Source organism: Sinohyriopsis cumingii, unplaced genomic scaffold (assembly GCF_028554795.1).
Source record: "Sinohyriopsis cumingii isolate HCF-2022 unplaced genomic scaffold, ASM2855479v2 utg002708l, whole genome shotgun sequence".
Lineage (NCBI taxonomy): Eukaryota > Metazoa > Mollusca > Bivalvia > Unionida > Unionidae > Sinohyriopsis > Sinohyriopsis cumingii.
This window is the reverse complement of record NW_028316278.1, coordinates 191,400-205,207: the sequence shown is the minus strand read 5'-3', so window position 1 is coordinate 205,207 and position 13,808 is coordinate 191,400. Positions and strand designations below refer to the sequence as shown.

The following is a 13,808-nucleotide window of genomic DNA, read 5'->3' as shown; positions in this document are numbered from 1 at the left end:
CTTTACATCTTGAAATTAGAAGCATATGTTCTCAGGTAATAGGCAACTTCCGGAATAACTGTTGCAGAGAAAGGAGAATGCTCATATCACACGCACGCAAGGCACTAAATAATAATAGCGAATGGATATAGCAACCGCAAGCGGCATCGATCAGTGGTAAAATTAAAAATGAATGTTCTAATGGGTAAACAAATTTTGTTGCAGGTTCATTTGGAATCGTGATAGGTCAAGTTCAAAAGACAGATATAAAACAAAATCATTAAAAAAGCAAACAAACAATATATATATATATATATATATATATATATATATATATATATATATATATATATATATATATATATATAACAAAGGAAAAGACATTTTATAAAGTGAACATGGACAATTGCTTATTTGATTTGAGGGCAAAGTCTACCATTCTCTATTTTAGGAGATACATGAGAATATGTGTGCGGAAAGAATTGTCATGTATTTTGTATGAGTTATGCCTTAATAGTATTAATATGCGTTTATGTGACCAAGATTGGTTTTATGTGTAAAAGTATATTCGATCATCAAATGAAAATCTATTTTCCTCATGAATTTAAATTTAAATGTTACAGGAGACTAGAATAATACTAACGGAAGAGGTTTAACATGACAGATTGAATCGCCTCTTTAAGAATGATGCTTGAATGCGGATTTATCATGGGTTAAATTCATCATTGAAAGTTGATGACATATTTCCTAAATTCAAAACTTTAACAGGTTGCTAAAGGAAATTCAATATTGGTTCAGTTAACGGAAATTAAATAGTCACTATAATGTTAGAACGACACTGGATATACATTTTTAGATATCATTTTATAGCCCCGAGAAGGACTTATCTCATGTTTGTTTGTTGGGTTTTTGGTGGGTTTTTTTGGTGGTGGTGTTGGGTTGTTTTTGTTGTTCGTGGTAGTGGTGGGGATCTTATGACGGTCTTTATAATGGAAACACATTATGGTTTTAAAAAATTATTTTGTTGCAATGTATCTGACCATCCACCTGTCTGTCTGTCTGGTACCAGTTTCGTTTTTGCACAATAAACCGACTTGTCCACTATCTATTGTTAACAGTCTTTGTTGATCGCTTGCACTCGGGGAACGGAGAAACCGTATAGGTCAACGTCGTTGTGACTGAAATAATACAATTGGTTTTCGCACAATCACGTTAGTTCGACATCACAGAGTGTAACAAAATTTTGTGATTGGCTTGCACTTACGATAATAAAGAAAACTACAAATTCTTGACTCATAAGCTCATTGGTCACGTTCATTGGCAACGCAAAGAAAACAAATTGTGTTTGCATGCTAACTTCAGTTATATATCATGTACCTTGAAAAAAGTTTGTGGATGGCTTGCATTCAATGTATGGAAGAGGACTTTTGATTTGGGGGCCAGATGATCCAATGTCAATGTTCTTTGTAGCTCAAAGAAAAGTGGAATTTGCAAAATAATTTTTTCTCAAGTTCTTTGACCAAACCTTGTTCATGGCTTGAGCTTAATGTGATTAAATTCTAGGGTCTAAAAATAGTCAGAGATCACAGTAAAAACAAGTCAGAAAAAAATTCATTTTCTGTGCATATTAGGTTTAGTTCAGAACCCCACATCTAGACGAAAAGTGTAAGTAATTAGCCCCGGTGACCAATAATCAACAGAGTCGAACACACCTTATAAGTGTTATATAAACCGATATTAAACCACCCCCTATTAATGTAATATAAACTAATATTAAACACGGGGTGAGCGTATAATGTACATTCACTGTACACTTGTTCAACAAAGTTGTTTCTTCACTATGTCCATGATCATATTTAGAATGTAACATTTTCACATAATATTATGGATTGTATTACACCTATCTATGCGTCAAGTACTTGGGTGGTACCTGGGGGTCCGTATGTAGTACGCATTTTGATTAAAGCTTTGATTCTTTGTCTTATTAAACTTATTAACCTTTTACCCCTATTCATAGCCAACTTTTAATATATTATACGATCTGAAATTCTGTTTCTCCCTCTTCTGTGTTTGTAGTAAGAATTACTTCCCGGGATGGAGATTTGGGGTAAAAGAACTTGGAACCTTATTGATATGTTTTTAAATATTTCAATATCCACTCACTCCAATCACTTCATGGATGAAGTATTATATGACCCCATGCTTCCTTTTCTGTCTCTACTACAGTTGCCACTGTGTTATGTCAATATGTAAGAGACATTTAATAATAATAATAATAATAATAATAATAATAATATTGATAATAATAATGCACTCGCCTCTATCTGATAAAAGCAAGATTCATCACGAACGCATGGCTAGATGAACGTTTCTCTCCAGGTTGTAGCGACATGGACAGGTTTCGATTCGTTTTTCTATCAATAACATATGTTGAAAACTACGTGTCCTTTCGAATTTTCATAAACATTAATTGACTTGTGTTAAATATTTTCGAAATTTTTGCAGAGCAATATTGGAAAGTTGGGTTTTTTCTGTGTCACGTGACTATTGGACCACTCATATCATGGACATGTAAGTTGCAAGATTTGGGTAGTCATGTGACAAACAATATAAATTGCGAGTACCACGTCAAATTTAGTCAAAGTTGTAGTTTTGTCTCGTCTGTCAATGTATTAAAGAAATAACGAATTTTATACTCGAAATTTCTGAAAAGATAAACCACCATATTATCGATTTCATATTGGTAGGGCTCGAAGTGATGTCGCTTACGTTGGTAGGCCCGATAGTAAGCGATTTTCATGTGCTGATACTGCGGTTATTTTTGGGCAAATTCCAATAATTCGATAGGCAATGAGCTCTGATCCGACAACCAACAGAAATGTCAAAACTTCTAAAATGGTTTGGGCAAGATCAGAGAAAACCTGGTCTAGCCGCATCAAACTTGACTATGAGCATGCAATACAAAACCATGATTTACTCATCAGTTAAAGAAGCAGTGACAATAAGTCAGTTGCACTCGCCATCTCCCCCTCCCCTCCCCCGACTATGCGCATACTACTGTAAACCACGAAGCGCTTTAAACAAAAACATTTGTCACTCCACAAATAATAGTGATATCACAATAATTACTCTTGACTGTGAAATGAGTTTCAAATTCTGGACTATCATGAGAAGAATTACACTTTCTTTGTATATGTTAATATTTACTTAAGTAGATTGAATGTCATTACAATTCCCTATTTCTACTTTGTCTATTTGTTTTCGTGACAAGTTCTCAATCATTAATTCGATGCATGCTGATTTTTTGTGATTTGAATTAAGGATCGAGCAGATACGGCGTTCAGTTTTTTAATAATGTGCATAAAACAGCTCGTGTACATGCATACTCTGACCTTTCTTATCTTTTGTCAGCTTAAATTATTCCAATTCTCAGTTATGTTTGATAAATTTGTCACCTTATAACTTATGCTAAATTTCAAGGTATATCTCAATACTTTAAGATTTACCTTAAGTGTTAAAAAGAGAATCAGGGCACGTTGGAGCGAGCGATGTATACTGTCTCTTTACATAAGAACAGGGATGTTTTTGGTAAAAATGAATCATAGGATAAATATAAAATGTATCATGCATTTTGTAGATATTTGTATTAGGTACTTACGAAATTAAATGGATTTGTGATATTAAAACCACACTTGAACGTTCTGGATTTAATTGGATTTGCGTAAGTCATTATTTTGCGACTAGCCAATCATTAATAATTCAAAGTAAATAACATTTTATCGATCGAATCAAACATGCAAGGAAAGCAGATTTCAATTTAGAAGTTATAACCTACAGTTTATTAAGAAAAATATTTTAAATTTAGAAAACTATTATCGCCTCAGAAATGTTGTAAAACGCTTGTTAAGTTCCGAATCATTGTCCACATATTTCCAACAGAAATTAATTATCTTGATTTAAATTATACAGATTATGATTACGAAAAATGTAAAACTGTTCAAACAAGCCATAATTTTATTAATTTCATGTTACTGAGCATAAGTACAAACACTTATACTTACGATTATATTACTGTATGCCTAGGTTTCATTTCATATCGTATGTTGCTTGAAAAGCCAGTTAAGAGTACGATGTTGTTTATGTCATCATGAAAACAAAGCATTTGCTAATCTATTCATACAAAACAATAATAATAATAATAATAATAATGGAGGTACCCAGTCAGGTACTGGTTGGAAATTTCTTTGCCTATTCACGGATTACTACCTTTATGTAACGGTTCTTGACGAATCTTACTGCCTTTCCATTACAGTACGCGACTAAAGTATCTGACACAGAAATATAGAGTTCTATACACACAATTCCATAGCAAGACACTGAAATTTACTGTCCAAGTCTCTGTTTTGCCTTTAGGGTTTGTTTATGTCGTAAATTCTCGTTGAAACCCCGAGATGATCAATTATGAGGTATTCATCTAAAGTCGGTTCGCGTATAATGGCACTTTCAGGACTTAATCTGAGTATATCACACTCAAGAAATGGAAGCCATTTTGTCGTTATTGTAAATCTTAGAATCTTCAGCTGGTCTTATTCACCTAGCTGCCTCCATTTCAAATCTATGCGATGGCCCTCGCAATCGAGCTGCAGCAATCCTGAATTATGAAATATGAACATGATCAAGATAAACTAGGGACTGAAATGAAGCATTATTTACGTAAAAATGAAGGTCTATTAGCATTTTGTAATCTGTCCATCCAATTTGGAATAAAATTATCAGTCATTCTTCGTATGAATATGTTAGTATTACTTTCATTTTGATTGATCCTAGCTTTATAGAACCCCAGTCTAGACAAAAAGAATCTAACGAAAGAACCTTGTTTCACTAATCACAAGATTTTTTTTAAGTTTAGAACGCTCAAAGTATTTTGTTCGTTTTGTATAATTAACGAAGCTTTTCATTCATTTTGTCGGGCGGACCTATAGCTGACATAACTGTAAAATAATTATTCATAAGTCACGTGGTGTCTGCAGGCGAACCTATGCTACCTTCCTGTGACCATTTACTTAAATAAAATTAAAGCTTTGTACTGTTCTTGTCTTCTATATGTTTTTCTGATGGACACATTGAGGAGGTCAACTCAGGCTAGCATAGGCAGGTATCGAAGTCACCACCTTTACATTACAAGTCCGACGCTCTACCGAGTACAATCATTTAGGAACCCAAATGGAGTAATGTACATTGAGTTGCATCGTGGTTCTAAATATTTTACTGAGCAGTCTGTTTTTTAATTATTTTTGAACTACCTAATTTGATCATGTCCGTCCATCCGCTCCATGAGTTTTATTAGCAATATTGCATAAAAGTTATTCATAGTGTACAAATCAGATTTGTAAACGCCTTTTACAGATATGCAGATGATAAGGTTCGTTATTTTTTTGTTTTACATATGTTTTTCATTTTGGACTTTTGTAGATGAAATCCGTGTTAGCACACTCTGGGCAGGTAATTAATATTTTTGATAGGCATATATTTTTTTATAAGCAGATGATTTAATTAGATTTTCGTACCATTATTGCGGTGTGTTTTACACAAGTTAAAATAGTTTTATACCTAGAAGTTTGTCACAGAAACCTTGTTATCACGATTTACCCCAAACTTGTTGGCGTAGACAAATGACATTGAAACGACTACAACTTCTCCTGATAAAGATATCGATGCCTGCGGAAAACCTAGTTGCTAATTGTTTGGATAAATTACAGAATTAAATACTTTGCGAGCGCAATCTTGGCTTTTTGCGAATGTTTTTAAACCCTAATATCATTTAAATCACATGGAGAGAAAGGTTCATCAAGTGGATACTTGTTATCAAAATTGCTGACAGCAGCTATTTCTGGATTCATTACAGTTTTTGGAGATGTGAAACGGGAGAGAGCACCCTGTTTTAAAGACCCTTCTACTGTAGAAAGGTTTGAAAAAGGCGTCAGCTATATAAGAACATCACCCTCATCCAAAAAGCCTAAATCAAGAGAAGTAATTTTGCCAGTAACTTAGGAAAATCTAACTCTTCATTCATTCATTTCTGAAATTCGTTGGTTATAAATCGACTCTACAAATATGACCTAGAATGTACACATATTGCTATACAAAAGTATGAAATTTTACTAAACTAAAGAATTTCTCTACATTTGACCTTAAAGACTTCTCTGCAAACTCGTACTGAACAGTTCACCGTTTTTCGTTGTCTACCAGTTTGTATTACGTCTAGTAATTCCGAAAAATAGAATCTTGATAGATAATTAACCCGTTAAGAGAAATACAGAAATCATAATCAAAGCAAACCAAATAAAACATAACCAACAAACAAACAAACAAACAAATAAACAAACCCAAAGAAAACAAAACACACGTCAATATGTAGAGTGAAAATAAAAAATCCATTTTTTTCCCTGTGCAGACAATACCGAAGTGTGTATTTGAATCTCGATATGAAATATGAGGCAACCGGAAGTGGAAATGGGATAGCACGGATAAAAGGAGACCAGAAGCCCGATGTAGATTACGTTGGATCAGATATACTCTTGAGCGAAGAAGATTACATCAAGCAACCGGATCTTCAAATGTTTCCGGTGATGGCAGGGTACGTTTGCCTGATTTTGTTTGTTTCTTTTGACTAATTCTGATTTGATTTGAGTTTTACATTTTTACATTCAACATGACCGACACAAATTAACAGAATTTACCTTTCCACAACCATCGATCCCGACATTTCTTTATGATAGTCTACATGGGTCGCTAAATACCGTTATTGCGATTTAATCAATGGGCGATCCCCTCTGCAACGCTTATTGTTGCCATTGCAGTGGTACCTCAGACACTTAAGCAGTTATCGCGAGTTGTAATACGAACTGGATTACCTTCGAAATTTTGTTGCCCATGCTTAGATTTAACGAATTATTTTTACACAAGTTTGCAATGGATGCAAATGCAAGAAGTATCTGAAGATCATCTGCTGACGAGTAGGATGGTTTTAAACAAGAGGTCAATAACATAACATATTTAAAAAAAAATGAGCGGAGACAAGATAAAAATACTTCAGTATTTAAGGGTTTTGGATCCCCGCTATTTTCACTCAGCCACAGGCCCCAAGAGATTTAATAGTTAATTCGGGTTCATCGAAATTTTTGTTATGCCTCTCCAAAAAAAGGGTTCAAACTCTCTACATCAGTGAAGGTACAAGTATACGCTATAATCTTCATCCAAAACTAGATGAATGAAACTGGAGTTGGTTCCAATTCTATTCGAGTTAATCAAAATCGCTCTCTGAAACAGACAGTATGTCTGGCCCATCAATAACAACGATGACCAATATACATTTTACATACGTGCAGATCCACACTCAACTACTTTATCTTTAACACTAGTACATGCGATTTTATGATTCCTTGTTAGTTTGGCGAACTTTGTTATCACTGAAACGCACTTTTTGAAAAGATGTTATCGTTAGGATTCGTGCATATCACTTTTAATAAAGACTACTACGCTCCAAGTCGAAAGTATACGGCCAACGTAGGATACCAGTCATGCCTCTGACATTGCTAGACTGGGTCGTCATATTCCTAGTTGTACAAACCTAAATAAATAATATTGTGCAAACGAGATGCATAACGGTCGGTGCATCTAATTTAACACAAAGATAAATTCTACAATGAAAATTAAAGTTTAAGTATGATCGTTTCAAGCAGTAAAATTCCCAAAGTCTAATAAAATGAATCTAACTGAGTTTTATAACCAGCTATTAATATATCTTTAATTAGTAGCAACAATATCATTAGTATTTCTTGATGATGATGATGATGATGATGATGATCATGTAAGAATAGTAGTTATTTAATTAGTGGTGACGACATGAACAACCAGTGGTAGTAATTATAACTGTTATTGTTGCAAGTTGTGGCCCTGAGTGTTATCATCTAGTTGTATATTTCCTCTGAAAAATCACATACATTAGACAAATAGACTCAAATTATGAACATAAAAAGGCGGGATTCTTTCTTCTAAGATATTTTATGACCTGTTCCATTTTCATTCACAAAGTTGAAGTCTTATGATGTATGATATAGTCATATAAATTATAAAAAGTTAATATCAACCTATGACAAAGCAGGTATTATGTTATTTGCCCCTATAACGATTCGTGTTGCATTGGAAATTCAATTATCGTAGTCAGCTTTGTATAAGTTGCATATAACCACAAACAATATAAATTCAGATCTGCCATCGCATATTGTGCCAGTAGATCAGAATTTATGCTGTTCATTGGACTAATTAATTCATGCGAAAAGCATGGGTCATGAGCTGCAGGCACATTATTTGACAGCAGATTTGGGCCTAGGCCATTCGCAGTTGAAAGTGCTCTGTACATAGGTATATTCTGTAACACATTTGCTTCTTGCTTCTAGAGCCGTTGTTGCTGCATTCAACATCCCTGGTGTGAAGAACTTGAATTTGACTCTTCAACATCTTGTGGATATTTACACAGGAACCATCAGTTCATGGAACCATCCTTCTTTTCAGGTCGCCAACCCTGAACTTGTCCTGCCAAACGCCTCCATCATTCCTATAGCAAGAAGAGATGTATCAGGAACAACAGAAATGTTCACCACTGCGCTTTCTTGGACTGACCCTGACTGGTACGAGACTTTTGGCATTTTCTCAGAAGGTCAGAGTTCAGATTATTCATCCAGGTGGAACGGTTCAGTGGTCAAGTACTTCGGCAATACCAATCGTGGCATGACGGGTATGCTTTTATCACTGACTAACTCTATTGGTTATGTTTCTATTGCTGACGCAAAAGAGGCCAACTTAATTTGGGCTGCCATTGTAAATCCTGCAGGAAATTCGGTCAGGGCGTCTGTTCAAACCGTTCAGAATGCCATGGAGGACTTCAAAAGCAAGTTGTCTGGAAGGATGACCATTAGTCTTGTAAATGCCCCTGGAGAATATTCTTACCCTTTATCTGCATACACATATTTCATTGTAAGAGTAAATACAATGCAAAACTGTGACAAAGCTGTAGAATTAGTAAGATATATCGAATGGATCTTTACAAACGAGGCAATGAGAGAGGAAAGCATACAAAAATACATGGTTCCGCTTCCGCTACGTATTGCCAATCTTATTATAGAGAACATTTTGAAGAAAATGACATGTAACTCTCAAAATGTATATAGCATGATGCTACGACAGGTGGAAAATGAAAGCCCAAAAGAAGAAGAAGCATGGCGAATACCAACATATGTTGTAATTACTTTTCTTGTAGCCTGTATTATTGTGGCATCAATTTTATTAGTCAGACACCAATTGCATATTCACAGTGAACTTATCAATGATATGTGGAAAATTCCAGTCAGTGAGATTACAACGGAGAGAAATTCAGAACGCAGTGAAAGAGATTACACATCTATACAAATAATACATTCTACATCTGCGTTTGTTCAACAGGCATGGTCAACAGATGAAGTATATTTTTACAAAGCTGAGCGAGTATTGGTGAAACAATGTATGTTTTCTGACCGAAGAATCAAATTAAAGACCAGAAAGGATATTCTTTTCTTTAAAAAAGCTTTTAATCACCCAAATGTTTTGAAATTCTTTGGTCTAATAGAAACTGCAAAGGAATGGAAGTCGGTCTGGGAATCAGGAATTAGAGGTTCGATCGAGTCCATTATTCATAACCGTCGCTTCGAACTTGGCGTCAGCGCCAAAATTGCAATTTTAAAAGACATCGTACAAGGAATGAGATATCTTCATCAAAAACAGATTGCTCATGGCTTTTTGAGAGGATCTACATGTTTTGTGGATTCGAAATGGACTGTGAAGGTAGCACATTGGGAAGAGTGTAAAATTCTTGCAGACCAAGATTATAACTGCCTACCTAGCGTTAATATAGATTTCCAGCAGGATTATTTCAAGGCCAAAGAGTTGTACTGGACCGCACCAGAGGTAATTAAATTCAATATAATGCCAACACTCAGCAGCGATTTGTACAGTTTTGCCATTGTGATACAAGAGATCTTCTCCCAAGAGTATCCCTACTACGAACTGAGGAATAGCCATACCCCCTCAGAGATCATTAGAGCAGTAATCACGTGCAACCTTAGGCCAACCTTTAACACAGCGATACCTACACCTCTTGTAGAGATAATGGAAACGTTGTGGGATGTGGATCCTTTTGCTAGACCAAATTTCCATGCTGTCCATAAAAAATTAAAAGTTTCTTTTCCCTCGCATGATTCTGTAGTGGATTGCATGATGAAGTCAATGGATGAATATGTGCACACTCTTGAAGCCAGAGTAAACGAAATACGAGAAGATGCGAATATTTCAAAAAACAGAATGAAACATATTTTGCTGCAGTACATACCAGAAGAGGTCATTAATGCCTGGAATCATGGGCACAACATTAACAATGAAGACTTTAGTTCTGTATCAGTAATCGTCTGCGATATCAAACAGGATTATTTGAGTGATACTCAAAACTCCATGGATCATCTCAATACGTTGCATAGGGTTTTGGATAATATTATAAGATCATCACACAGCGTTTTGCTCGGTAAATGTGAAGGACATATTGTGTGCGTGTCAGGTGTGTCCGTCCAAGCAATAGCTCATGCACAGCATGCATGCCAGCTCGCAAGTAACATCATGCACTGGATACAAAGTTTTTCTAATGAGCTATGCCTCAAAACCATGCTACCAGTAAAAATTGGAATTGGCTCTGGTAGGGTTACTGTCGGGGTCATTGGTGATGTTGTACCAAAATATTCTGTAGTGGGTGAGGGTATTAAGATAGCCTACGAAATGCACCGATTAGCCCCATACGGAAAGGTTAGGATTTCTGAGCAAACATACTTTCTCCTTCCAGAAAAGTCTGACATAAAGATCAAAACGGAGACACCTATTGGCAAGGTAACCGTACAGTCTATTTTTCTCTCACTTTCCCAACAGACAAATTTCAAAACACTGATATGGCTATGAACTCTAAGATTTTGTACTTTGTTCTTATTAATGTTGTTAAGTATATTTAATTTATATTTAATTTATATTGTGTAATTGCCCTTTGTCCATAATTTATTATAGGAATTTGAGCCTACCTGACTAAAGTCCCTTTTTAGATAGCTATTTTTGTCTGTGATTGTAGAATATATTTTACAATTATTATTATATATAGGTAAACATCTTTACTTGGATTTGAGTTCAGGACATTTGGTTTGCACCTCGGAAATTCCTGCTCCAACTGATGTCTGCCGTCTTCTTTATGAATATTTTAATAACGGACGTGATCTTATTTAAAACTTAGAATATTCCGGAAATGAACTTTCGACCCTCATCCTGGTATTCATACTGTGTCCTTGTTTATAATAAGCTTATTTACATCAAAATTAGTTATTCGTATCTTAACGTCTGAAGTGGAAAACGATTTTTATTCAATAGCACATGTTCACATGCACTAATAGTTCATTATAGTGCAATCTTTTGTAAATTAAATCGTAAAGTTAAATATCTCATTTATACATCGTTATAATGCATATGGACGTACATTAAGTAACAGAAAAGAGCGAAAACCAACTAGTTTTGTCAGATTCAACAAGTAAATTATTTCCCTACAATGCAAAGTGAAATTTGAAAAAGAAACAGTAATGTGAATTAAATCACAATTTGTCCTAAATTTCTTATCCTTCTTCCAAGCGAATATTGTATTCTGAATGATTTTAATATGGACTATCTTTCATTCGGTTTTGGCCTGAATTCACTACTAGTGAACCATGGCATCATGGAAACTCACTAACACTTCACGTCGTGACGTTTGCTCTTAGTAATTGGCTAATTAGTTTGGGCTAGGAATATTTCCATTGCGCTGAATTCCAATAATAACACAAGTAGTCACACAAATCTGAGAATTCCTTAAAACGGGGCGCTATAACCAAATGCGCATACTCCATATTTATTACAGTATAATATGTAGTGGGAATAAAGCATTCATGCATATATACCTATTGTAATACGTACCTTCGATAATATTAAGCACATGTAAATAATGCTGTGTTAATCGTAGATAAATAATGTTATATATCAATATATTTGAAAACAAGTGTCCAATAAATTACTATAATTGCATTCAAAATGTTTCTTTTCAGGGTGGAAACAAGGACATAACCTACTGGCTAGATATTCAGGTGGACATAAAGAGAGCGGATTTATATAACATCGACCAAACGTCCATTTCCAGTTTTAGCCCCTTTAAGGGATTGCGGTAGAAAGAAAGAAAAAGAGTTAAAAGGAAACATTTTTTCAAAACACTAATAGTGAATATTTGGACATACTGCCACAACATACTCTTTCCCAATACAAAGACCCATATAAACATTGCATCGCTAATGTACCAAAGTTCTAGATACCCGTTGTCGATAATATATGTATGTATTTTTAACATTAAAAAGGTAACGAACAATTACTAGGCCACAGACATATTTCTTACTTTCATGAGGATTGATCGCAATAGCATTTTTTCACATGTATGATACAACTTTGGTTGGAACCAAGGTAGTGCTTTGTCTGTTTCAAAAGTATGCGAAGTATTAATATTTAGAGAAATATTCCCTAGTGCCATACAGTTTAATTTAAACAGAATAACCTTCATTTAAATATTTATAGCTTTGTATCAATTCATTCAACATAACAAGCAAACATTTTTACTTGATAATTATGTTCTCGTTTCAAATAATGCATAAAGAAAATGATGCAATTTATAGTATTGAAGATGGTAAAGTAAACAGAAAACATTAATAATTCATAAAACTTAAGATTTAACAACATTACATGTACACAAACATACCCTCGTCTTGCAAATTAGTAAATAACCAAGTTTATTAAACAACAAATAGGACCAATTAGCAGACGATACATGAGAAACAGAAGCGGTATACATATGATGAATATATTTATGTATATAGATTAAGATATATAATAGATATTATCAAAGTACAAAATGGATTGAGCGTACATTTTGCAAGATAGCGACTGATTGACTAATTGTATGAGAATAATGTAATGACACAAATGAGAAGAAAACAAATACCAAAAGGTTCAGAAATATATTTTAGACTGAAACCTGGACTAGACAATATTTATGGTAGTGATGCCATGTTATTGTCACTGATATGAAAATTGACAACTTTGTTGTTTACAAGAACTGTGAAAAGTCATATAATAACTTTAAAGAAAATATTAACCCTATTGTAAATACACATGTTGTAACATTATTTCAGTTGATAACGAACAGTATATGGGAACTAATAACAAAACAATGAAATTAAAGATATAACATAAGCCAGAACAAAGTCGATAAGAACTGGCAAACTGATATGGGTATTGTATTTGCGGTTGCTGATTAATTTAAATACAAAAGTATCAAATACCCAGTAAACGTTTTATACTATATTAATAATTGTTCGTTGTGTTGTTTTAATTCATTTTAATAATATCTTAATTTTACCCTTCTTTTGGTTTGGTTTGTACATTTAATTACAAGTGCAGACAATAAAAACAGCCAGCGCTCAAATAAGCAAACTGATACGATCAACTATGAAAGAAGCAATCATTCCACGTGTTTGAGAAACCCAGTTTATTACACTGCCAATAATTCCTGCCACTTTGTCTGCTTCAGTTAATCATGTAATTAGGAATGTGTCTCATGGTAACAAACTATTTCTTTTAAGCAGGGATTAGTCTACGAGAAGCAGAACCATTAGTTGGAATATGCCTATAGA

The 13,808-nt window shown here is 34.3% G+C and overlaps 1 protein-coding gene across 1 annotated transcript; it reads left to right on the top strand.

Annotated features, from left to right (window-relative positions):
- Positions 1–6,444: 6,444 nt before the first annotated feature.
- Positions 6,445–12,494, top strand: LOC149770095 (receptor-type guanylate cyclase gcy-28-like). The gene is made up of 3 exons (XM_089949405.1): positions 6,445–6,616; positions 8,439–10,947; positions 12,177–12,494. The coding sequence occupies exons 1-3, from the start codon at positions 6,465–6,467 to the stop codon at positions 12,294–12,296; spliced, it is 2,781 nt and encodes a 926-aa protein (XP_089805531.1). The 5' UTR covers positions 6,445–6,464; the 3' UTR covers positions 12,297–12,494.
- The last annotated feature ends 1,314 nt before the right edge of the window (positions 12,495–13,808 follow it).